Below are 27,851 nucleotides of genomic sequence, written 5' to 3'. Positions count from 1 at the left end.
GCCAGTCAGGCAACAGGGAGTGCCTGGGAAGGAAGGGTGATCTGAGAGCTCTCCAGACGATGGGAGCTAAGGTACATCTTGGTTACTGACACTGAATTTAAGTCTGATGGTCCTAGACTGTCTTGTCTAGCTCGACAGATTCTAGGCTGTTGCGAGCTCCCTTCCCTTGCAGCTAAGGGGCCAGCCCACGTAACTGAGCCGGCTGGTCTTCTACATGGATGGCCAAGGAGACTTCCAATTGCATGCTAGGCTGTTCCACTGCCTTGCTCTCGCTGAATGGCCTTGAAGAGATGGGATTTAAATTGTGTCGAGGATATTAGTCCAAAGTGAATGAAGTGGAGAGTAGACTTCTCGTTTATGTCCCCAGAGTGATAAATGAGGGAGTGCAATTTTTTTTTTCTAAGGCAAAGAAAATGGGAAACCAACGTGGATTTCAGACACATGAGAAATAGCTTATGAATTTAGATGATAGCTCGGCAGAAATAAATTGTACATCTGTTCATTCATTTTAATAAAGTGGAGGGATGGCACACTGCTGGAGCCCTTGGAGAACCCTGGGTTTTAAAAATTATGGTCCTATAATAGTAGCATTAAAATTTGTAATGCAGCCAGTGGTTTCTGAATTGGAGGGAAAATTCATTTATAAAATAAAAGTTCAGACTTTGGAATGTAAATGGGAAAATGCAATTTTTTCTTGGCCAGATATGAATTAGTCCTGGGAGGGTACTACGACATCTTGACCATAAAATATATTTTTAAAATCTTATGAGGAAGTTTTCAGACTGCTGACAAAACTTCTTTGGACAATCTCTATTTAGGTAAATTGTGCAGGTATGAAACATGGTTAACTGGCTCTGTTATTTCTGCCTTGAGCTTGGTGCTTTTTGTGCTAGGGCAATTATAGATTACTATTTCCATTTGAAATGAGTCTAGTTGGTTACAAATACAAAAATCATTTTTACGCAACAGTAGAAACATAAGGGAGAGAACTCTTATAGACCGGCAATTACCTCTTACCATGAAAATTTACTCATTCAACAAATAGTATTGAGTTTCTTATTACACGTGAGCCCTATGCTTGATACTGGGGGAAAATGCAACAATCCTGATTGTGGGTTTCCTGCTGGCTTTAAAACTCAGAAGAATTATTAAAATTTCTTCAGAAATAGGTAGTGAGCCCATAGAAAGCTTTTAGACAGAGGAAGCCGTTTCAATTTACCTCACAAATCAGTCACTCAAGCTTTCAGGTGGGAAAGAAGTACAAATAAACCAGTCGTGCCAACCAGCCATGGGTAACATGGGCCCAGCGAGGAAAGCCCCAGGCTGCCTCAGATGTATTTTATTTGCCTTCTAATGAAATTCTGAATGGACATAGAAGGATATGGCCCATAACCTTGCAGAGAAAAAATACAGATTGTGAAGAGGTTATGTAGAGTCTTGGAATTGAGGGCAATTAGCTATTGTCTTAGGTCAGCTTCTGCTCAGAAACGTAAGACATTCTCGCTCAGGTTTGTAGGTGTCTAGATAACATCTGAAGAGGTCTCAGGGACAAGGGGTCTGGGATGTGACACTTCAGTGGAGACAGAGCAGAGATGGAATGAAGGCAAAGAATAAACTGTCCAGGTTCCTCACGGGCAGGACTATGGCATGGTTACCGGCCAGATGGAGGAAGATAAAGGGCCCCAGAAAGTTTTGCAGTGGACATCTTTGGTTAACCAGTACCTAGACTTGGACCTAACTATTCAAGTCAGGGGCCTCCTGGGAACTGTGTTTTTATAGATCTTGCTTGATCCATGTCTCGTTTTTTAGGTTATGTTCCCAGAAGTGAGTTTACTGGATCAATAAATAAGAATCTTTTTAAGATTCTGGGTAGTATCGGAGTCCAGAGTCTACTCTTGAGCATGGCTCTGCTGCCTCCTCCAATGGGGTCTATTTTGAAAGGGAAATAGGGTGACGTCTTCTGCTGAGAAAGAGAGAGGGGGCAAGAGAGTTTTAAAGAGAGCAGGGAGGGTGGAGTTCAGCCCCCCAGCAAGTAGCTGTTTAGAGTCACACAGAAAGAATGGAAGACCCCACCCCACCTGGGTTAGGAAACCATGTGTTCAGGACTTGCATTCAAATATTACCTATTGATTCACTAATCTGTAAATCTACCCCCCCCACCATATTGCCTGGCTTACAGTAGGTGCTTAATTAATGCTGTGGAGTTCCTGAGTATCAACTCCATCCTAAGCCCTTCCAGCTCCCTCGCCCGGCTATCCAGCACACAGGAGCTCAGCCACACAGTGACAGTCGCGTGATTCACAGCACATCCCTGGTCCCTGGGACAGCTCTGCGACTGCACGCATTCCGCCTGGGGACAGTTTCCCTGCCTTCCTTGGGCCTCTGGCATCCAGTCCGCCCTCAGAACGGTCACAACGATGGAGAGCACGAAACAGCCATATGCTGCGTGGCAAAATCAGCTACAGAAATAAAAAGAGCCCAGGAATACGGAGCACTCCTGCTCCGTCACAGTTCGCCTGTGGTGTGTGTTCCCGAGGGAAAGGCCCTCGGTGAACCGGGCTCTGCGGGGCTGTGTTCTCAGTCCACCGCAGTGTCGCGCTCTGTGCTGTTTCCCGAGGCCCGGCAGCTCACCCACGGAGGCGACCTAACCTTGTCTCTTCAGGTCTGCCCGCCCTGGGGCTGGGGCTACCTGGGGCCGCCGCTTCAGCCCACCGCAACTGAGCTGCGCGCCCGCTCCATACGAGGCAAGAAAGAGCGAGGCCGACAAGTGGTGGCAATTGCCAAGAGAAGATAACTTAGGTTCTACGGGTCGGAGAGGTAAACGACAAATCGCGGGACAGGCAGAGGAAGGAGACAGGCCTGTCCCCGTGGAGCCACATCATGGGCTCTGCTCTCAGCACGGAATCCTGCTCATCAGGGCCCCTGGCCTGTAGGAGGGGCGGTGGAGAGAAGGAATCTTCAAGAAAGACAGGGTGGGAGACTCTCCTGCCCTGAGGGTGTGGAGGGGCCGTCCTTTAAACACACGCAGAAGCCAACAAACCCGTCTGGAACGGGGAAGTGTCTCCTGAGAGATGGCTCTTTGGTTTAAAGTGCAGGTGCTAGCGCGCGCATGTGCACCCACCCACCCACACACTTTTATTTAGGTGCGGCACAGGATAACTCACAGCGGTGTCAGAGTGTCTAACAACGGACTCTTCAGGAAAAAAAAGCTCTGGTTTGGAGCTCGTGCCATGTCTGCGGTGTCGTACCCACCACGGCCGGCTTCAGGCTGCCAGCGTCACGTCACTGAATGTGGAGCTGAGAAGAGATGCTCAACCAACTCTTGCAAAGCCGGTGCAAGGTGGCCGCAGTGCACCCCTGCTTATGATGAGCGGGCTATGCCAACGGAGTCCCTTTCAAACAGGCTCTGGAGTGGACGGAAAGTGTAGTTCTAGCTGCCGGTGTTCCTTTCTTTGGATGAACCTCACCTCATCCCTTGGGGTCAAGCTGGTGCTGTCAACACAGTCCTCACTTTCCTTCCTCAGAGGTGAGCTGGTGACCTGGGGTGAGCCAACTGTCTCATCATTTCCTGGCTCTCTGTCTGGACTGAGGGGGCCTTGGGACCCAGGAACACCAGTCAAAGTCTTTCTAGGAGATTAGCGTTTGGATCTGGGCAGCAGGGGTTATGTGTCTTTCTTTGTACCTAAGCCATGGGGACATGAGCTTAGGGCCACAAGAAGCCATCTTACCTGCCACGAGGAGACAGCCTACCAGGGAAAAAAGCCAACAGGGACAGACAAGCATGGCTGAGAGATGGAGTGGCATTGAGATAGTGTTCTGATGATGCTCTCAGAACCCTGGAGGCAGCCTGGGGTCAGAAAGCCCTTAGACTTCCCCAGTGATGGGTACCCGTGCATCCCCCAGCGCTGGGTACCCGTGCATCCCCCAGTGATGGGTACCCGTGCATCCCCCAGTGATGGGTACCCATGCATTCTGGGATATGCTCCCGTTAGTTCACAGTGGGTTTCTGTCTTCAGCAACTGAATGAGTGCAACCAGAGGAGCTTCAACTCTGGAGAACTAAAAGCAGATATTCTTGAGGAAGAGCGGACCTCTAGTCTCAGCCTTACTCTAATTGATTTGTCCTTTCAATTTCCCAGAGCTGAAGGAAAACGGTATTTCGACCATTTCTATACGAGGCTGGTACAAGTGGTCAATTCAATTTGCCGGGGTTTGTTGAGGTTTTCCTCTGAGCGACAGGGCCCAGTGCCCAACGTGTGGGAGGCCAGTGCTTGGCTATTATAAACCAGACAGCTGACCGGTTCTGGCTCTGATATATAGATCTACAGCGCCGAATTGAACCTGTGTTAAACCATGCATCCAGCGGCGATTAGCAAAGGCATCTGTTCCTATTTGCAGAGCTGTCGGGAAAGAGCGCTGTTTGTTCGATTTGATTTAATGCAACAAATATTCTCTGTGCTCCCTCTGTGTACGTTGCCCTGTGACCGAAGGGGGAGGTTGTGACAAAGGACACTGTGTCTGCCCTCAGGGAGCTCCAGTCTGGAGGAGGCAGAATGGATACCTATGATGCTGACCCAACTCACGCTGTGATGGACGCTGTGACTGGGGCAGGAGCAAAACTCTGGAGAGGCACCAGTAAGAGAGAGCCAGTTAATTCTGACTGGGCAATGTGGGGGAGCTAAGGGAAGTGCATGGCCCCTGGAGGCCTGTGGCTGGGGGAACAGACTCATGGAAGGTGGGCCCCCTCTCCGGCGCCTCTCTGTGCTTACGCTATACCAGCTAGCTTGGGCTCCTTCACTCAGTCCCTCCCAGGCCTCTCGTGTGCCTCAGGGCATTTGCACCTGCCCGCAGGCTCTGCCCCAAGTGAGCTATGCCAGACAGCATCTCTCCTCACTTTAGGTAGCAAAGTCAACATTCAAAGGAGGAGACATTATTTTGCAACCTCACCTTTCCACCTGGACCAGGTCATGTTCCTGAAATTCTCAGAACTCATTTGTGGGATGCATCCCTCTTGCAATACTTTAATGTCTGTCCTCCCTGCTAAGCCTCAAGAAGACCAGGACTTGCCCATCTAGCTTCAATCTCTAGCCTTTGGTCCCATCGTGTTGGATTAGCATGTGTGGAATGAAAGTGCGGAGACCACCAGCAACCCTGCTAACTCAGAACGAGTACGTCAAGTGCACAAAGCCTGGTGAACTTGAAGAAGGACATTACCTCATTAATGACTATGGAACTGCAGTAACGACAGTAATAAATTTAAAAGATTTAAAAATTGTTATCAGAGATGACAGACTAGTATAAAAATGACCCTCGTTAATGAACCAAAGTTTTTCTTGCTTTATAGGCCTTTCCCCAAATTCTCCAGTGAGCAAAACCTGGATTTCAATCGTGAGATCTAATAATTAGTGTACCATTATTAGCCATTGACGGTGACGCAGGATGATTTCAGATGAGATGTGCACATGCGTGTATATAAAGTAGAACTCTCAATTTCTTTCCAGGAATGTTGCTGTGCTCAACAGAGAGCACTTGGCCCTGTCATCGGGGTCTCAGAAGGCTAGCTTGTCAGGGGCCTGGCTTTTATTTCTGAATCCCAAAGAGCCAGAAACACATGTAGAAACTCAGAAAGTGAGTCTCATGTACCAGTTGAGAGCTGGGCTCTGGACCCAGGCAGGCTGAGTTGGCGTCCCTGCCCCACCGCGCCTCAGGCATGTTTCTTAACTTCCCCGTGCCTCAGTTTCCTTATCTATCAGATGCGGGTGATAAGAGTCCTTCTGCCTTAAGGCTATTGTGAGAAATGATTCATGATACCTACAGCCTTTAGAAGAGCGCTTCCCAGATACTTACATAGTAACTGCTAGCTCAAAAAGGGTGGTATTATGGATAAAAATGTTTTTCATCTATTCTTTGCTCCTAAGAGGTGATTCTTATATTTGCCACTGGACCTACCAACATAAAGATACAAGGCTGCTGATCACATTCACCGGCTATGAAAAAACCTCTCCCCTCTTTTTTTTAATTTGAAGAAAGTGTGGAGCGGGAGGGAGTAGCTTAGACTCATCCTGGTGAGACCAGGAGAGAAGTCTTGTGTGCCGTAGTTAGACCCAGGGCTTGCACAAAACACTGTCCTGGTTTGAATGGAGAGGCAGGTGAGGAACAGGAAGGCAGGAGGCAGTGAGGTGAAGTTTGAAGTGTTCAAGCCGAGTTGAGCCCAGAGATTTACACCCGCTCCTTGGGCAAGCCCTGGGGGCACATGTGCAATGAGAAAAACTGGATGGATTCTCTCTGAAGAACAGCCCCAGCAAGACACCCTGGAGATCTGCCCTAAAGGGCAAGACCACGGACTAAGGATGTCACCGCTGGGCTGGGCGGAAACAGGCAGAAATGCTCTGAGGTTGGGATCTGCTGGCACTGAGTGGCGGGCTGTTACCCCTTTCATGGTGCAGAAACAGCTTAGTGCGGGGTCGAGAGCTTGGAATGTAGACTCTAGGCATGTTCTCCAGCTCTCTGAGCCTCAGTCTCCACACGCATGAAATGGGCGTGATGTTAAGAGTACCCCTCTCAGGGCTGGCAGGAGGAGTGAACGTCAGAGTGTATGTAAAGCTCTCAGACCCTGCCTCGTATAAAGCTAAGTGAGTGATTCCTGGTTTGGCTTCTGGATGCTTATTTAATGACAGAGGATGAAAGAGCGGGTCCAGGGAGAGTTGGACAGGCAGGACTTCTGATGGAATGATTAGTCTTGCCTTTGAGAAGAACTCATTACACATTGGCTGTTGCTGATGGGAGGCCTGCGCCCTCAAAGAAAGACATCTCTTTGAATTTACAAGGAAAAAGGAGATGCAAAGTTTGGAATCTCAACATCTAGTTCCCCTGTGACTTTGGGAAGGGATCACCTTGCTTCGCCTTAGCTCTCTCATCTGTGCAAGAGTGACAATGACAGCCTCTTCACTGGTCCTTCCAGGCAAGCAGGTGACAGAGAGTTTGTGGAGTGTGGATGGTCTTCATACACTTAAAGACGACTATGTAAATGTCTAACAGTGTTGGTCTCAGGGTTGGTAATTGTTCCCCATCTGAGGATCCAGAAGGTGGGGTCCCATGTGACCAGAGCCATCTTCCCCGGCAGCCTCTTGCCCAGCGATTCACCCATGGAACAGTAATATTCGTGGGCAGCACAGGGGTTCCAAGTCTTGACCTGGTCCCTGTCATCCTGTCTGGTCTCTGTCCCATCTCGTGCTGCTCTGGCGACACTGCACAGCTCTCAGTTCCGCAAGCAAGACATGGGGGTCTTCCCGGAACTGGGGTCTTCACATGGACCCTCTGCATCCCCCCAAGTCTCACTGTTATGGGTTAATTTGTGTCTCCCCAAAAAAGATAGGGTAGAGTCATAACCAGCAGTGTCTCAGAACGTGACCTTACTTGGAGATAGGGTCCCTAGAGAGGTGACCAAGTTGACATGGGGTATCAGAGTGGGCTCTAATCCATGATGACCAGTCCTTACAAAAAGGGGAAATTTAGACCCAGACATGCACATGGGGAGAAGGCCATGTGCAGATGAGGGCAGAGATCAGGTGATGGATCTATGAGCCTGAACACCAGATTGCCAGCAACTCACTGGAAGCTAAGAGACCAGCAGGAACAGACTCTCCCGCAGAAGGAACCACCCTGCAGACACTTTGGTCTTGGACTTCTGGCTTCCAGAATGGTCAGAGAATAAAGGTCTGTTGTTCAAGCCACACGGTGGGTGGCACTTTGTGACAGCAGCTCCAGGACACTAACGTGGTCATCATAAATGTTGCCTCCTTAGAGGAGACCTCCCAGCATGTCATTGTAGGTACCCACATTGTCCCCAGCTGTGGTGATTTCACCCCATTCCATCTTATCACCAGGGGCCATCCAAAGCTATTTTCTGGCTGGTTGTCTCCACTCTAGCCTGTAACCTCATGAAGTCAGGGGCTGTGTTGTGCTCACTGCTCTGTATCCCAGCCTAACAGTGCCTGAGCAAGAGGAGGCATGGAATCCACGTCTAATGGATGGGCTGGTGAGTGAATGAATGAATGAATGAATGCACTTTGAAAAGCAACAGTATAACGTTATGGTGTGTGATATGCGAGCATAGATACATTCCGAAGATCCTTGTCATCAATCACTATCTTCTTAGATCTGGGCAGGCCAACAGCAAAAGAAAATGCTGCCAATAGTGGGAAATGGATATTCAATCTGTAACTGAATAGATTTTAGTTTGGAAAGATGTGAATATACTAAAATCAATTCTGGATTATTCCGTCTAATCGCACTTAGAAAAATGTGCCCATACAGAACTCTGGAGCTGTGGGATATTTCCTTTCCTTCTTGTAAGTTCACGGCATAAGGTGAGCTTGTCCCCACTCCGATGACTCATTTATGCATTATTTAATAACATTCTCCCTCTCTCTCTCTCCCTCCTCTCCTCTCCTCTCTCTCTCTCTCTCTCTCTCTTTCTCTCTCAACTTGACTGGTAAGAAGTACATTTAGGGCTCCCTACAATCTATGTAGATTCGTTTACTCACTTCTGGGAAGGAATTGAACTCTTCAATGAAGCACAGTAAAACTGATAAACCTCAGGATTGTTCGTGACTTTCGTGTCACTGTAGGGCCTTGATTTCCTTCACCAGCAGCAGCATTTCGTGCTGCAGCAAGATTGGCCTGGGATCTGCTGTCTGCCTTGAGTGGCAACCCTTATCTCGAAAACCGGTGGGTTGGATGAGATCCTTTCACAAACCCCCTCAACCACATGACACTTTAATTTTTCGATGGCCTCTGTTGGTTGCTGTCAAACATTTCTAATTTATCCACTGGTTCAGCTCTTATTTGGTCATACGCTACACGGCAGGCTGGGCGCTGGGGCTGGAACAGAGAACAAAAGAGACCAGTGTCCCTTCTTGTGGAGTTTGCATTCTCATTTGGGAAGAATGACAATAAAAGAGTAAGTAATCTAACTATATGGCACATTAGAAGATCAATATTACCCATTACATGTTAGAATAAAATGTGTTACATGTAGGATATGCACCTATTAGAATAGAATACATAATAGAATATTACCCAACAACGTATACTAGTGTACATGTAACACTATATATAGTATGGACTAGAATAATATTTAATAGTACATCAGAAGCTGAGCACAACAGTCTGTAATAAGTATCTGCTGCAGGAATAATAAACTCATCTCTAATTAAGCATTTGATGTCACCCCTGTGCTTGGACCTATAGACAATATTGGAAAGGATGTGCCCCAAATACCAAAGCATTTAGATGGTATTAGGGAGACATTGTATGTGTACATGATTACACAGTGACATGATGATACTGTGCTGGGGGATGCCTAGTGTGCGTAGGAACAAGAAGGATGAAGAAACAACCTTTCTGGGGGATTTATAATTTGGGTCTTGCAGGATAAACTGGACTTTTCCAGATACAAAAGAAGAGAAAGGCATTCTAGGGAGAGGGAAACAGAATGCACAGTGGCGCTGAGACATACTAAAGCTTGGCATTTTGGGGGAATAAATAGGGCTTTGGTGTGGCCTGAAAGTAGGCTGTCACCAGGTAGATGATATTTAAAACCATCCATGCAAAAGACCCAATGATCTTATTTCTAACACTGTTCAGTACAAAACAGTTTCCAGGTACAGTGGTGCCTTGGACACTTCATTCTCCAACATGCGCCATTTGGTTGCCCTTGGCTTTCTATTTTTGAACAGGTAAGTTCTCATTCTGCAAGCTACACATGGAGGTGTAGTAATGTTATATTCTTAGAGTTAAAAAATATATATGTTTGAGAGCTTTGTGGTTGTTGCTCTTAGTGTGAGATATTGTATCTGATAGAAGCAGATGGATGAAGTCTTCAGAGGCCACTGTGCTATGGAGTGGCCCAGTGGTGAGACTCTGCCAGCTGTAGTAAAAAATTGCTTTTATTGCCACTGAGCTGCTACTGACCCTCGGAGCATAACCAGAGGGTTAGCAGAAGTATGGAATTTGCATAGAGGTTCACACAGGGATGGTGGGGATCAACACATCATGAATATAATTATAAAAGAGTGATTAATGCAATAAATCATCTGGCTGTCTGGTCTAACTCTACAAGAGACTCGAAGAACCAGCCATGGGGCAGATTACATTTTTTCACTTAAAAAAATCCAGATGTTTTGACATCACACGCACAGTTTCTAATTGGCATAGGCATTTTCAACAACGCAAGATTTCTCACCCTGCTGTCTATGAACAATTAAATTCAGGAAAGCACACACCACTCTTTTCCTTAGCTCGAAGAATCCTGTTTGGATGATGGCTCCTATTTATAGAGCATGCTTTTATTTGTACAAATGTTTCCCTTCACTCTCCTTTAGTTAAGAAATCCAGCTGTTGACCTGCTGTTTCAAGTACTTCTGAAATTTGAACACTAGGAATTTTAGCTGATGATTTCATGTTTTTCTATGACCTTGGTGCAGGAGAAGAAAGCAATGAACTCACCCTTTCTAAGTGAAGATAAATGGGGGATGTGGGTATTGGCTGTTTTGCAGCTAACCCCTCATTAATTATGGGATGGGAAGTTGTGAATGCAATTCGCGGTAGATGGATCCTGGACAAGGTGTTGGCCCAGACAAAGATGGACCAGGAACTGATGTAATCAGAAGTGATGTTACTGTTTGTGTAGTTGGAAATCGGTGGTACCTGAGCACTGAAATTATTCTGTTCTCTTTTCTCCAAATATTCTATTTCTTCACGTATTGGGATTCCCCCCATCACTGCATAAAGCATGGGATAAAATCCCAATAGTGTATGTTTGGTTTTATTTAAAACTTCAGACACTTAGAAAACTGTCAGATAGGTGATTTCACAGTATCATGGAAAAAAGTCTCCTATATTTCACCATGACAGCTATAAAAAGCTTCATGGGAAGAGGGAGGATGGACTATTTGGAATAAGATTTAATCATCTTTAAAGATTTATCTGGTTGTTAAAATGTCTTGGACTCCACCCTCCAGAAAAGTTACTTGAGTCAGATAATTGAAATGGGTTTGATCTTCTAAGCAATATGTGATTGGTTTTCTGGATTAATCTATATTGGGCAAGCAGAATGTGTAATTACGTGGTCAGTGATTAGACACAGGCATGCCTGAATTTAAAGGGCTCTCCTAAGGGAGGTACACTCTTAGGGCAGGAAAGTTTCATTTAAAGCACTCAACCATATCGCATGGAACTCTGGGGGAGTGGATAAATCTATTCACTTTAAATAGACTTTTGGTAAAAGAAGGCACAAAAAGGTATTTCCTAACCACCAAACAACCAAAAACAAGTGAAGATCCAAGAGGTAAGGAAACTCCAGGTATTCATGTCAATTCAAGAGTGAGGGGCTCAGAAAGGGAAGCTTGCCACTAATTACACAGCTCAACTCTTTTGCAGTTAGAGTCTCTTCTTGGTTACCAATATCAAGGAGGAGACACAAACATTTTTTAAACTTGTCACTGACATGAGTTGATTTTGAAGCAAATAGTAAGAGAGAGTGTGGGCACTGATAAACTATTTCGTTACAGTTCTTTAATCCATATTTTTAATGAAGATGTGAGGCTGTTTTGTGCCACAGAGAATTCTATATTTACCTCTATTGCTTTTCCTTGATGCTTCAGATTAAACAGCTGATCTAGATTTTTTTCTTTGATGATGGTGATTGGGGCAAACTTCTCCTAGACTGGCCCTCATATCTAGAATAACTTGAGAATATGTATTTAACACAAAAACTCCCACCTATTTGAAAGCACTGGAGACTACCAAGGCAGCCAGAACTTGAGACTCCAGGATCATGCAGAGAGGGAAGCTCCAAGACCAATATCCTATGGGAGTTTATCCCTAAGGGATTTTCTAAATTGTATCGGCGCAGGGACAAAAGGCTGAAGATCTAAGCATGAAGCACTGGCTAAGTGGCCAGGAAGCCAGGCAGAGCTTTCAGCAATCTCGTGGGGGCTGAGAGGACAACTGAATTCAGGGTCTCTGAAGTATAAGAACACTTGTAAACATACCAGACTTTCAGTGAGGACCCCAGAAAGGCTGCACCTGAGGACTAAGGGAAACCAGGAACTAGATTAGCCCTCAGAAAAGACTGAAACTCAACCATAAATCAACTCTGTCCTAGACTTATTTAAAGTCACCTTTTCCTACTCTTATTGGTTTCAGAAAGTAAAAGGGAATCCTTTCTGGAGGAATATAACGACAACCAGAGTCCCAAATTCCCTTTTAAAAAATTTCACATGTGTTATTCATAATTAAATTTTAAAAAAAGTTATGGGCAGACCAAGGGACCATAACACATGATCAAAAACAAGTGAAAAATACTGAAAATAGAAATAGACCTAGAAGTAATCCAGGTACTGGAGTTATTAGACATTGAATTTAAAGTAACTCTGAGTAAAATGTTTAAAAAACGGATACAATGGAAAATCACAGCAGAGAATTTTTATCTATAAAATAATTTCATGGAAATTATATTTAAAGTACAATAAGTAGAATTAAGAACTTGATAGATGGGTATGCTGGATGGGTGTAATAGATTAGACATAGCAGAAGAGAGAATTTGTGAACTGGGAAAAAAGTCAACAGAAGCATAGACAGTCTATGTAATTAGAGTCTAAGGAAAGGAGAGAAAATGGGTCAAGAAATAGTTAAAAAGCTATGTTATGAAGTGAAATGCTTAGGGAACAGTATGGTAAACACAAAGTAAACCATACCTCAGCATGCCATGGTAAAACTGTTGAAAAGTAAAGGCAAAGAAATGTTATTAAAAGAAGCCAGAGGAAAGAGCTACATTTCTGTCAGCGGAGAAGAAAGTAATATTGATAGCTGACCCAAAACATTAACTGATGTCAGCAGTCAATGAAATGGCACCTTTAAAGTGTCTTAAGAAAATAATTATCAACTGAGATTCTGCATCCAGTGAAAATATGCATAAAAAATTCAGGTAAGAAAAGATGATAAGAATAAATGAGACAGTTTTCACCACAGACCTGCAGTGTTTTTAAAATTAAAAGGAATTCTTTAATCAGAAGGAAAATTAACCCATGTGGAAGCATAGAAACATGAAGGGATAAGAAATAATATAAAGGGTGAACAAATGGATGCTTATTAAATAAAATAATATTTTTGTAAAATGTAAAGTATTTGTAGAATTAAAGCAGGACAACAAGATCCCAAAAGACAGGAGTGGGAAAAAGGGAGTTCTAACATTCTAAGGTCCTTGAAGAATCCAGGAAGTGGTAAAAATGCAAATTTATATTAGATTTTGTAAGTCAAGGATAATTGTTTCAATTTCTCAGTAACTAGTACAAGAATATGGAAATTAATTATAATAAATAAGTTAGAGCAGAATATAAAATGATAAAAAATACTGGATTAATTAAGAAAGAGGTGAGAAATGAGAGAAAAGAACAATATGAAGGTGCTCAGATAGGAAACAAATATTAGGATTGGTAGGTTTAAACTCACATATATGGTCTTGGCATTACATGTAAATGGACAAAATAATCCAAGTGAAAAGCCTGGGATTATCAGAACTGATAAATAAAAACCCAAATATACACTGCTTATAAGAAAGGCACTTTAACATAAGATTACAGAAAACTTGAGAGAAGAAAGGATGGAAAAAATATAGCATGAGGACACTAACCTTAAGAAATCTACAGTAGTTATTCTAATACCAGATGAGGTAAATGTTAAAGCAAAAAGCATTTCCAGAGGTAGAGAGTAAGTTTTGTAATAATAAAAGATCAAAACATCATGAAGATGTAACAATTTTAAATTTGTATGCACTTAATAACAGCTTCAAATATTCAAAGAAAAATTTGATACAACTAACAGGAGAAACAGATATATCTATAATTATATATATCATATCTATTGTTTCAGTACCTGATAGAATAAAAAGATTAACAAACAAAATATGTAGAGGATTTGAACAATAATATTAAACAACTGTAGACTTCACATTGTTTTCATGTGCACTTGGGCCCTTTATCGAAACTGATCATATTCTGGGTTGTAAAACAAGTCTCAAGAAATAGCAAAGGACTATAACTGTATCAGTATGTTCTCCAACCACAGTGGAATTAAACTAGCTGTCAATAAATCCTAAGTATGTGGAATTAAGCAATATACGTTTAGGCAGTGGTGAGTGAGAGGGATTTTAGGAAGTTCCTGAGCTGCTGATCAGGTTCTGTTTCTTGATTTGGGTTTTGCATTTGACTCACGAATCACAAAATCACTCAATATTTGTGTACTTTTTCTGTTTGAAAGTTACATGTTTATTTTTAAAAAGGCCATAAAACTTGAGTTAGCCATCTTAATTGCAATTTAGAAAGGCATCTTGGAATTTAAAAATAATTTTTTTGTTATGTTAGTCACCATATAGTACATCCTTAGTTTTTGATGTAGTGTTCCATGTGGAATGTTTTGATAAAATGAGTAAGCAATTATAAACTCCTAATTTGGAGCAATACTGTAAGTCACCTCTTTTTCTTTCTGACTATTAAGGAATTGAGAGAAAATTTGGATAAAAATTTAGTGGATTATACATGAATGTTCATAGTAGCATTATTCACAACAGCAAAAAACTGAAACAGCCCAAATATCCATCAGTGGATGAATGGATAAACAAAATGTTGTAAATTCACAGAAGAGAGTATTATTCAGCCATAAAAAGGAATGAAGTTCTGATACATGCTACAATGTGGAGGAAGTTTGAACACATACGTGAAAGAAGCAAGTAACAAAAGGTCACATTTTGCATGACTCCATTTATACGGCATGGTCCAGTATAAGCAAGTCCATAGAAATACAAGGTTAGTAGTTGCTAGCGGTTGTGGGGAAGTGGGGATGGGGAGTGAATGCTAACGGGCATGGGATGTCTTTGGGGTGATGGAATGTTTTGGAATTAGATAGTGGTGATGGCTGCACAACTTTGTGAGTCTACTAAAAGCCAATGATTTAAAATTTTAAAAGGGTGAACTTTATGGTATGTGAATTATATCTTTAAAAATTTATTATAAATACTTAATGGAATGTGAAGCAGAAGTGGCAAAGTTAAGGAATGAAATAAATAAATATTATCCTGACACCATTCTGCATCAGATCATTCATTAAGAGCAAAAAGTAAATTTCTAACACAATAAATAAAATAGCTCCTTGATTGCCTGATAAACCAATAAAGAAGAGGAGTGAACCATAATGAACACATTGGTAAAGACTTAAGTTTCTTATGATTTAATCTGTCATGTCAACATCAATAAAGGTAATATAAAACTCTTAATATGCCTCAAAACAAGGGCATACATGACCCCCATGGATGACATGGTTAACAAGTATCATCAATTGACACAAAAGTTTTTGAAATCGTACAACTACATATTTGTGTATATTGTATATAATTGTGTGTGTGTATGTATACACACTTGAATGAGAAACCTGATATTTTCTCAAATTTAACACTTCTCAAAATATACATGAGTTTTCCAATGATGAAATGTGTTGTGAAGGTGAAAAAACATGTTTCTCAAATCTCAATCATACAGAGCAAGTTGAAATCAACCCTACCAGAGGACAGATTAGACTTTTTGTTCTCTTTCTACAGAAGTGGTATTACATAGTTATCATATAAAGATGAGACCACAGAGTTTGCCATCAAACGTGTAAGAGTAAAGCCATTACAGGGTGAATTAGACAGTTAACTAATAAAACGTTTTTATTATAACAGCTAATAGTCCAAAGAAAAATAAGATTCCCAAGGCATCAAGGTTTCTGAAGACCCGACACTGGCTTTTAGGATTTGGAGAACGACCCTCCACACCCACTCAATAACCCAATGCAAGCATCTGCCCGTGGCTCAGTTTCAGCTTGCCAGCTTCCTGTTCATGCCATTTACATTCACTCCTCCATGAAAACCACAGTGTTTACCCATCTCTCATCTGCCAGCTAGTGGATAGGACCTTTTAAGTTGTATGCATTTTTATTACAGATGTTGTATGTGATAGCTCAAACGTAGCAACACTTACCTTAGAATTCATCAAATAGCCAAAAAAAATCCTAAGTTATGAAGTTTAAACCACTAATTGCCATATTAAGGTAAAACCTGAAAATTGATTGGAAAAATGAAGAAAAACTCAGTATTTGAAACTAACATTTAGTAGAATCTTTGTGTAAAAACTATTAGGAAAATCAAAGAGGACTCTCCATAGAGAGATAAGAGCTTCCAACCCAAATATTAGCAAAAGTCAATGATAAAAATCAAATTCATGTATTAATTTTAAGTATGACCGTGGCTCATCCTATCTGGTGACACAGTTCTAATATTAAGATGACCTTCAGGAAGCATTCATCAAGTACTGAATTATTGAGTGCCTACCGGGACCCTGACCGAGAATAAGAGAGATGTAGCCTTGCCTCTCAGCAAGCTTATAGTCCGTGGAAACAAACACAATGGAACGCAAAGATGAGCTGACTTTGTGCAAGAACTTACTTTTAAAAATAATCTTTAAAATATGTCCTTCCTCAGAAACAACCCCAAATTGTCCAGAGCAGCAACATGCCAACTCAAGATGGAATTATTTCACAGGCTCCCTTATAGATGAGGGAGGCTAAGGAGATGCAAGCAGAAGTGTGTGGGTTTCTGGGGAAGTTCTTCAAATGACATTTACTTAGGTGGCAGGTCCTTCTTTGCCCTTCTCATTTCCTGTTTCTTTCTTCCTGTGATGTGGACAAGATGGCTGGTGCTGCAGTGACCCTATTGTACTATGAGGCAGCCTTGGAGAAGGTAGAGAAGAAAGATAAGAGGACTCAGGGACACTGGTGATGTCATGGTGTCAGCACATTGGCCTGGGACTGTCTGCCTACACATTCTCACATGAAAGAAACTATACCCCTACCTCCCTTAACACAACGTTTTCCCCAGTCACTCTTATTTGTGGCCACATATAACTTCTCTTTCAAATAGATAACAAAACTATTATTTCTACAGATGGAAGATCACGTCAAAAAGAATTAAAACAAACAAACCAACAAAACAACCATATATTCCTATGAACTTCCTAAGAAATGTCCTAAAATATATAGAAACTTATGTAAGACAACATCTTCTTGGACAATTTTTCTAGACATCCTCAAACCCGAATGACCACCATTTCCCTTCTGGAATGATTAAACCTTGACTTTCATCTCTACTGTTTCAGCTTCAAAATTATAAGTGCCGTGTTTCTTCTCTGTTCCTTGTATATCCTATTGTCCTATCTCTTCCACATCCCAGAGACCAATGCATTGGGCTGAGCTCTCCTCAGGACTTCTCCTTCCCCCCCATCAGGATTTTCTTGTTCTGTTTTGCTTTTGTTCATAGTGATGCATTTTACTGATTCTGCCACCTCTCCTCCAGAATTCCTTCTCCCCTTGAACTCCAGGGTCTTAACCACTGATTTCAAATGAGCAGATTCATAGATCACATTAGAGGAAAACAGCAGCCTTTCAACATGGGAAGAGATGCCTCTTTGGATTAAGAATGTCAGCTGACCTTTTACATTTTAGAAACATTGTCATCATCATATCATCATCTTGCTCACCACCACCATCTTGCTCACGGCCATCTTCTTCATCACTGCTTTCATCCTACCACTGTCCTCACCAGGTGACTTCCTCATTACCACCATTCTCATCACCAACACACTAGAGAAAAGTAGGTGACCAGCACAATCTAAATGCCTTCCACCACCGGCTCATTTCATAGTCACAAGAACCTAATGAGGTAGGATTTATTGTCAGCCCCATCAGTGGTGAAGAAACTAGGACGTAGATGGTTAACATGCTCATAACCATGGTGGGATTTGAATCTGGTTCTGGTTCCAGAACCCATCTCTTCCCCTCTGTGTTATACTACCTCTGGCAATCCTGGCATCCAAAATGTATGAATCCCTTTTCAACAACAAAGAAATCAGCCTTTCAGGAATATGTTAGAAAATCTAACTTTGAAATTCATTTATCCAACAATGGACAAAGACTACTTTGGGACATCTGATACCCAAGAGGGAGAGTTTCATGGACTTGCTAGTTACCTATTCCTCTCATTTTATTACTTATATCTCTATATGAGTCGAGACATCACCTCTGCCCTGTGGGAAGCTCAAGCTTGTTATCCGATGTCCATTTGAAGAGAAGTCCTGCGCTTCTGCTGATATCCACAGGTGAATATATTTTCCACGACACTATTCAGTGTCTATTCAGTGTCTCTTACTCTTTACTTAAGATCTATGTTAAATTTTTCCTTGGAGTCATTGGTATTAACAACAACACCACAAATCTCTCCCTCATAGTATTTAGTTCATGACTAGGCACACGCTTGTTTTTTTCCTGAGTTACAGGAGCTAAATTCAGGGCTGCACTAAAGTAACTAATTAGTCTCACACACCTGGTAATATTGATAAGTCTTCTTATTTTAGATTGGGGTTAGGCAATTTTTATTTTCATTACTATGTCTATATTGAATATGAAAACATGCCTTTAGTACTTTTTTTGGAAATAGAAATTGTGCAGGTATACCAGTATCCCCAGTGAATGTTCCATGGGACACCAGCTCAGTGAAACATGATGAGGTGGCCCAGGAAAAGTTATTTCCCCAGGCCAAATAAGTTTGAAAAACTCTGCGGACTATACCTGCCCCTCTTAGTGAAACAAAGCATTTTAAAGGTACCTGGGAATGCTACAGTAAAAGGAATCTTTTTTCTATTCAACTCAGTGTTCCCCACATTCAGTTGACCCTGAAGTCTTCCCCTGCCCCACAGTGATGTAACTCGTGGAACTAGTTTTTTGGAATACCAGTTTGGGCAACTCAGGAAGAGTGAGGGATCTGTTTCAGCAGTCACAGGAACACATCAAGGGGAACAAAAGAATGAAGCCATATCATCTACTTTGGCGTGTGCCGTGTGCCATGTGGAGGTTGGAATCCTGAGTGCCCAAGACCCTCCTGGGAGAGGGAAATATTTCCACCCTGAGTGCGTCATGCATGCAGGGCTACTGGGGTGGAGAGGGCACTGGGGAACCAGAGCGTCCACCTCTTCTGAGCCATCTAGAGTAGCCCTGGGACTCTCGAAGGAGGGGTGGGGCAACTGCAAATCCAGACATGCACCTTTTTTTCTGAATGTCAGGGAGGGTGGAAAACATGAACCACAGATAAGGAAGGGTAAGACTGCAGTTAGTTGCATGGCTCCCTGGGACCTGTGTTCACATCCCATTTCAGTCACTGACTCTGACCTTGATCTTGGAGCAGTTATCCAGACTCTTTGAGCTGATAATAAGCTCCTTTACTGGTAAAGAGCGGTTAATGAAACCAAACTCACGCAGTCAAATGAGGCAAAGAATAGCAGGTGGAGAGCCCCGTTGGTGGTGGCGGACTCACAGCAAAGGCTCAACCAATGACAAAGGCTATCTTTACTGATTCTATGCTCTTGGTCAGTAAGAGGGGTGTCAAATCCTTGGCTCTGGCCCTGACCCCCAAAGAAACCACAGTGTTAGCATATTACCATCAGATGCGTGGTGCAAATAACTTCCTGGTTTGGATACAAATGCAGTAACTGAATGTAATTTTGTGTACTCAGCCCGTCCCCAAACATTGCTCTGTTGCAATAAATGGGGACCGGCAACCATGATCCATAATCATAAAAGCACAAGAGCCGAAAATAAATAATGGCTCTTCCGGACAAGCCAACTCAGTTGTTATTTATACGCTCCTGGGCCACCTTGTTATTGCCAAGAAAATCTGCTTTACCTTCTCGCTGCTGTTCCGTCTGGCTTCTCAATCTGTCCTTGCTGAAAAAAATACTTATTGTTATGCTAAAATCACAATGGGCCTCACATAACTCAGCGCTAAATAACACCGATAAAACTAGGAAAATGGCACTTTGGCATTAAAAGGTATTTTCTTATGGACTTTAACAAGATTCAGTGCTTTTGTTCTCACAATGCTCTTTTCAGCTTTACGTACACACAAAAGACACAAACATGAAAAAGTATGAAAGAGAAAAACAACACCCCCTCTCCCACAAGGAGGGTTTTCATTTGCAAACCGGGAGCCAGCAGGGGCTGTAGTACATGGAATTAATACTGATCAGCAATCATGGCTGTGAACAGCCGGGGAGGTGGGCGGCGGGCGTTTACCTCTTTCTTGGTGAATTTTGGAGAGTGATCATTTTTGTCATCGATCATGATTGTCGCCGTGGCCGTGCCTGTTAACCCAACATCCAGTCCAGCCATGTCTTGGGCCTCGATGATCAATTCATACTTGGGATTTTCCAGAGTCTATAAAGCAAAAACACAACAGACAAGATGGCATTTAGGTTTGGGCTGCCACCTGGAATATAGGTGTCGTGGGGGGCTGTGTACCCCCCCTCCCCGGTCAGGGCAGGCATCTCACACCCACCGAGCCTGCACCTGTTCTGCATTGCTGTGCCTTTGGAATCTCTCCAATACAAGACTGTCACGATTCATAGACTGGACATAGTCGTGGGGATGCAATCTGTTTTCTGTCCCTATTTTAAGGGGGCATTCGATACATTCCAGGCTGTTTCATTTCCAGGCTTTGGGTATACAGTGCATGTTTGACGTTTACACCCACTTATGTCATTTCACAGTGACCTCATGAAACTGATCTACAATGGAGGTTAAGTATGATGATGAGACTGGGGCAAAGATGGCAGCTCTGGGAGGTCTCGTTTACTGAACGACCCGCTAGCCAGCACTGGGTACTGGATTTTGTACTTAATCTTTCCAACAAGTGTGTTAAGGCCCACTTATGGTTCCCGTTTTGCAGGTGAAAAAATTCCAGTTGAGGTTTAGAGTCACTTGTATTGCATTTCTTTCATGTCATTTGAGTCATTTGGTCTCTCATGTTTTTTTTTTTTTTAAGATTTTATTTATTTATTTGACAGAGAGAGAGAGACAGCCAGCGAGAGAGGGAACACAAGCAGGGGGAGTGGGAGAGGAAGAAGCAGGCTCCCAGCGGAGGAGCCTGATGTGGGGCTCGATCCTATAACGCCGGGATCACGCCCTGAGCCGAAGGTAGACGCTTAACCGCTGTGCCACCCAGGAGCCCCTGGTCTCTCATGTTATGTTAACTTTGGAAGATGCATTTTAATCCATGAATATTTTGACAGCTATTCTTCCCTGTTTAAACACTCAAAACGACTAACCAACTGGCTCTGACCCCGAGACTCATAAATAACAACCCCTGCCTTTACATTGTCTTCTGGGATGGATTTGCTTGTCTTGGCCAACAGCCCCCCATTCTTTTCCTGGTAAGGAGCACCCCACTTTTCTTTGGGGACCTGTCCATCACTTATTCTTTGCCCATGTGGTTTGGGTTGGACTGCCATTCCCCAACCTCCACCCGGCCAAATTTTGGGACGAGCCCTGATTAGAAGAAGCAAGTGTATGCCATCCCAGGGACATGGTGATGCATCCAGGCTCAGGACCTGTGTTTGACATTCCTTGGGAGAAGGAAGCTCTGTGTCCCTGTGGTATGAGCCCGGAAGCATTTGGCCTGGGAGCTGGATGACCTATCTCACGACCACAGCTGGGCTGGGGTGGGGAACTCCATCTGAGAATGAAGCCAGTCTTCTGGAGAAAAGGAAATGTTTCCCAGTGATTGCACTGGATCACTTCATCATGCCATGCCCAAAGCCAGTCTTGCCTATGGACTTTTTAGCTAATTACAGCATTAATTTTCCTTATTTGCTTAAACCATTTCGGAGTGTTTTCTTAATCACTCACAGAGTTCAAGTTGAGTCACCTTCAATAACAAAAATGAAAGGTCCTACCAGTCGCAAATCGTCCTGCTGGTATGACAGCTTCAAAGGCTATTGCTTATACCAACCAATAATTAAGAAATACCATGGGAAGCAAAAACCAAAAACACAGTGGGGATCTAGAATTTCCTTCTAAAACCAAAAGTTTACACGGTAAATTTTAATAGCTCAATGCTAACCATCCCCACAACTTTCCAGTATTTTTAAAGGGTGTTTGGCTCCCTAGGGCATTTAATTGGTTGTTTCTTAACGAAGAGCATCTGAGCTACTAACTTAAGGAGTAGGAGTTCTGATGTATGGTTTGGAAGGCTCTAAATGCTTAAATTTGAGAGAAGGAGGGGGATGCTGAGACAGTCCTTGGACAGGATTATTCACAATGTTCTCCACTCCCCAGCTTTATTGAAATATAGTTGGCATGTAAGATTGTGTATGTTTAAGGTGTACATATGCTGATTGGATACATGAATGTATTGTGAAATGAGCTCCACCGGGATGGAAGGTCACACAATTCTCTAACTGCTGAGTGCAAACGGAATTTAACACCAAATCTTGTTCTGGATGATTCTAGTTGTGCCTGGTTCAGCTCCATCTACTCTCAAGCTGAAGCTGGAAAATCATCAGCTTAATGTGAGTGACTTTCTACTTATCATCACCCACAAGTTGGATTGGATTTACTATTTGCCATAAATTCTGCAGCTGGACCATATGAAACCAGTAAATTGGGCCCATTTTCAAAATCTTTCCCGAGTGTCTCTGGACATACAACCACTAGCCAGGTCTAATTTCTAGTATAATATTTTTACTTTTCTAATAAAACATTACATGATTTGGGAAGCATTGAATCATAAAAATAAGAAATTATGAGCTTTTCTGATATTGAAGAGATCATGGCAAACTCAATAGCCACGTTCCCCATGTAATATTATTTACCAATATCATTTCCTGACATCAGGGTTGCATAAAATATAATGATACGCATAATTTATAATTTACTTCATCATCTTCTCTTATTAGGACTTTAGGTTATTTCTAGTCTCTAAAAATTTTTGACAATTTCAAATCATACTGCTACTAACATCCTTATTCAAGAAGCTTTCAATATACCTTGACTATTTGTTTTTTGAATGGGAGATTCCAAGAAGTCAGTCAAAGACTGTAAAAATTTTAAGGTTCTTTACAGTTGACCCTTGAACAATGTGGGAGTTAGGGGCGCCCAACCCCCATGCTGTTGAAAATCCACGTATAACATGACTTCCCAAAAAGCTAACTACTAATAGCCTACTGTTGACTGGAGGCTTTACTGATAACATAAATAATTGATTGACACATATTTTGTATGTTATATGTATTACATACAAAATTCTCACAATAAAGTAAGCTAGACAAAAGAAAACGTTGAGAAAATCATAAGGAAGAGAAAATACATATATAGTGTTGTGCTGTATTTATTGAAAGAAATCCATGTTTAATCCACACAGTGGAAACCGCTGTTGTTCATGGGTTGTCTGTATTCCTATTTCAGTACTGCTTACTTAGAAGATCTGCCCAATTTTCCTATCAGTCCTGCTAGAACATTTAGTGTATGATCCTGGGCATGGCTTCTCCCTAAAGAACAGCTGATCTTGCGCCATGAAGCAAACTGGGGGCCGAGTATAGTTGTGAGATCATGATCTAACATGGCTGTGAATTCCTCCCAGCATCGCCCTGCTCCAACACACAGTGCAGGTTACAATGCACACATGCCACAGGACGGCCTCAAGCACCAACTGTAGCAGACACATGCTGCTCTGCTTTCCCAGTGTCCACTCCCTCTTCCCCTTGGACCCATGCCCTCATTCCTTGAGGGGCCTTACCCCTTCCTCACTCTCAGCCCTGGTGCAGCTCAGGTAGGGTTGAGTCTATCCGTGATGGAGGGATGGTCATGTGGCTCAGGCCTGGACAATCAGAGTCTCCCCTTCCCATGACCTTGTGATGAGCATGTTACCCAAGTTAGGCCAGCCAGGACTGAAACTCAAAATTCCAGGATGTACTTCTTTTAGGACTCTTAGGTAGAAGGAGTTCTCTTTCTGTTGGACGTGGGGGAGTTCGGATGCAAATCTGGAGCTGGTAGTGGCCATTTGCAAGCACACAGAGAAAGTCAGCTTGAGAGAGAAGACAACACAGAACCACCGGAGGTAGAGATGGAGTCCTTTCAACCTTATTCGAGCCATTTAATAGTGATCCTTGAAGGCAGAATTTCCCCCTCATATTTTGTGAGTTCCATGGGCTAATAAATTTCTCCTTTCCCTAAGACATCTAAATTAAATGTTCCATGAGTAGCAACAAGGGAGTTTTGACTAATACTGCAAATAATGCTGTGATCAATTATCTGGTTATTTGCAAGAAAGTATGAGAGCTATTGTATGATCCCACAGTATCACAATAGGCTCTTCACAACAGCATTCCAATCATCTCGTGCATATATTATTTTTCCTTTTTCCCTCCTCAGAAACATTTTTGTTTTTGGACCAGAGAAAGTTATTCTAATTTTTTCCTTCATTAGTTTTTGCATCCATTTAACTGGAAGTTATTAAACATCTAGTCTAAATATTGTGCTGTGGGCTGGGGATACAGGGATGGGAAAACAGGGTCATTTCTTCAAGGAGCCAAGGGAAGTTTCAGGGTCGAGCACAGGCATAGTTGCGAATAAAAGCAACAAAGCAGAGTCGTGGCTAAGCAGAGACACGCACGAATTCTTAGGATAGCTCGAAGGAAGGGCGCTTTGGCTTGACTCTCTTGTAACTGAACACATTTTATACGTAATTTTAAAACATGAACCGGCCAATTCCCATCTCCTGAAGTAAATAAAACTTTATGACAGTGATGAGAAATAGATTGATTAACCTTGTCAAAAATCAATTAGATAATTAAGGAGATAGATTGTGTGATTTGGGATGAGATGTTCCCAAAGTCTCAATTTTCTAGCAAACTTAAGGCTCTTACTTACACTTCTTTTTATTCTTGGTATACAATAATACCCAGTTATTATAAGGAAAATAGAAACAATATGGTCGCTTCCAGAGCGGAAAGTGAGGACTGTCCTCCACCTTTCCCCAGCCCTGCCTCTGAGAGGCAATTATCATTTGTGGTCCATTGTCCCCTTCCTTTTCGCCACACGTTACACACGCTCATACACACACACACACACACACACTTTATATGCACACATCTTTAAACAAGTGATACCATGCACACAGCTGTGCAAGTATTCCTGCCCTATCACTGTTGTCCCAGGGCTCACCGGTCTGTCTGTTCATTTTCACCCCTGTGTTTGAGCCCACGGTCTGGACCCGCCACCATTCACTCAGCCCTTCCCTATTGGATGGCCCCTCATTGAGGTGTCTTCAAGTTTTCTTCCTTAAAAGCGACTCTTAAGATAACAAGTCCATTGGCTTATCAGTATTTTGGGGTATTTCTTTCCTGTGATACACAGTATTGCTTTCGCAATGACAGCAATAGCAAAAACCAACCAATAATAAAAACAGCCTCCATGGAAAGGTAAAAGACTTGGAGAGAACGTCACCTCAATCCCCTCGCTCTTACACAACTGGGATACCTTCTTCCATTCACCTCTGACCCACTTCCCATGCCAGCGGAGCCTTCTCTGGGAAGTTCTCCATAAATCCCTAGCTCCTGTGGTCACTCTCACTTGAAGTATACGTACACATGCTCATTTCTCTACCACACGGTGGTCACTTGCCTGGTTCCTCTGCTGGAAAAGACTCCGAAGCAGCCCACAGCTGCCCCATTTTTTAGGAAGGACCGCTGATGCTGAGAAATAGGTCTCTCTCTACCCACGAGGAAGGCGCTCTGCCTCTGGGGGCCGAGACCTCGGCTGTCCAGCCGTTCTGTCACTCGGTGACAGGGTTGGAAGCCCCTCTGCCCCCTCAAGACCAAGCTGCTATCTCTCAGGACAAGGACCTCACCTGATTCTTGTGTTTATTTCTCTCAATATGGTTTAGGGCTTGTTGGGGACATGGGTGTGGTCAACTCCAACAGAAAGAGCCTTTCTGGCTGCATTAGGCTGATGGCGCTGCTCTAAGCAGAAAGATGGGAGCTGTGCGGCCGAGATCTGGGACCATACTGCCTTCCAGCTCTGACTCTTGCCTCAGGTCTACAACGCACTCCAGGGTTTGCTTGGACAAGCCTTTTGGGCATGGAAGCCAGCCAGAATCAGTTTCCATCCCCTGCACCTGAAGGGACCTGGGATGAAGCCAATGTTACTTGTTCACCAGATCCTATTTCTTTTTGACTCCCGGGCATGCAGCAAGACTGCCAGGTGAACTCGTGGGAACGATTCCGGCCAATGGAATAACGGCAGAAGTGACACTGGTGGGGCCCCTAAACCTCCCACATTAATCCTCCGTGTTTTCCATTTCCCAGAAGGGGAGAAGCCTGGATCTCCAAATGACTGTGTGGAGCAGAGCCACTTTGCCCACCTGGTTCAGACTGCGATGGACAAGACACAAAGCATTCCTTAGGTTTAAGGCAAGTCGATTACAGTGCTCAGCCTACCCTGACTAATATGAAAGCTATGTCTCCTGTTTGGTTGTATTTTGAATGCCCATTTACTAGCTCCCCACGTGGATGACAGTTTTCAAGGGCAAGGACCATGCTTTTGACCCCACCTCCCAGCCAGTACGCAGCCAACAAGGTGGGCGATTTACTTTCATTACCGTTAATGATGATATATTACTGTTTCCCGAACCAAATTCTATCTCAGAGGTCTGAGCATATCAGTGGCATTTCCAAACCAGAGTCATTTATTCTCAGGGAACGGCTTATACTTTGGGGAGCTCTAGCTCAAGGCGATAGGATATTATTCTGACCAAGAAATGCACTGTGTCCAAAACCGGGAAAATTAAATTGGCTGCTCTGATTTTATTTTAAGCTCTTTGATCTGTAAGACATATCGAAGAGTCGAGGGGCTCTCTTGGTTTGAATGCTGTAGTCATGAACTTTGTACTGTATTTGCTACCTTCGCCTGCATGTCCACAAGCTACCAGTTAATAGATAGCCCAGAAACAAAAGGAAGGTGGTGTATCTACAAGAGAGAGCCTTGGGTGGATCTCCACAGCCACAGGCCAGGTTCACTGATCACACTGATTTAAAAACCAAACATTTCATCTTGAAAAAACAAGAATCAAGCCATGTCATTAAAAATGGCAAAAATTGCACATAATCAATCACTGAACCCTTGATGTTTTGCACGGCTCCAGCGACATCATACGAGGATGCATTTAACGGAACATTTATCACTAATAACAAGCATAATGGTAGTTGTGGAGGGAAATGGACGAAGAAACGTTACATGGAGAAAGGTTTTGCCATTAACCCACACAGCACCCCGTCGTTCTCTCGCCTTGTCTCGAACGATGTCCACACATCTCTTTTCACTTTGTCCAGACTGGATTTCTTCCCATGGTAGCCTGCTTTATCTCAAGTTTGGCATTTCCACGTCTACTTCTTTTTTCCTTCCAATTTTGTTTACTTTAATTGGTAGTAAGAGTCTCAGAAATCTTTCCCTTCCTTACATGTTTGATGCCCTCGTGAGACTTTTGGCTCTTGAGCTTGGATGTGGAGCTTGACTCCGTTGATACTAGGACTTTCTTGTTCTAGTGTGTTCTGAAGTTCTTCTGAGGAAGATGCAATCCAGCTCAGACTTCTGTGAAACCCTCGTTGTCAAAAGGTACAGTGAGGGGCCCCTGGGTGACTCAGTAGGTTAAGCATCTGCCTTCGGCTTAGGTCGTGATCCCAGGGTCCTGGGATCCAGTCCCACATTGGGCTCCCTGCTCAGTGGGAAGCCTGCTTCTCCCTATCCCTCTGCCCCTCCCCGCTGCTTGTGCTTATGTGCTGTCTGTCAAATAAATAAATAAAATCTTAAAAAAAAAAAAGGTACAGTGAACTGTCATGCATGGCCCAACTGTGCAGAGTGTTCTCAGCTCCCTTG

At 43.2% G+C, this 27,851-nt stretch overlaps 1 protein-coding gene across 1 annotated transcript in view; it reads right to left on the bottom strand.

Annotated features, from left to right (window-relative positions):
• Positions 1 to 27,851, bottom strand: part of CDH13 (cadherin 13) — a 981,274-nt gene that overhangs the window by 117,401 nt on the left and 836,022 nt on the right. Inside the window, exon 8 of the mRNA XM_008689752.2 lies at positions 20,217 to 20,357. Within this exon, the coding sequence (XP_008687974.1) occupies positions 20,217 to 20,357 (141 nt within the window). The remainder of the gene's footprint in view (positions 1 to 20,216; positions 20,358 to 27,851) is intronic.

This window comes from Ursus maritimus, unplaced genomic scaffold (assembly GCF_017311325.1).
Source record: "Ursus maritimus isolate PB19 unplaced genomic scaffold, ASM1731132v1 scaffold_19, whole genome shotgun sequence".
Lineage (NCBI taxonomy): Eukaryota > Metazoa > Chordata > Mammalia > Carnivora > Ursidae > Ursus > Ursus maritimus.
This window is presented reverse-complemented; position numbering and strand designations above follow the sequence as displayed.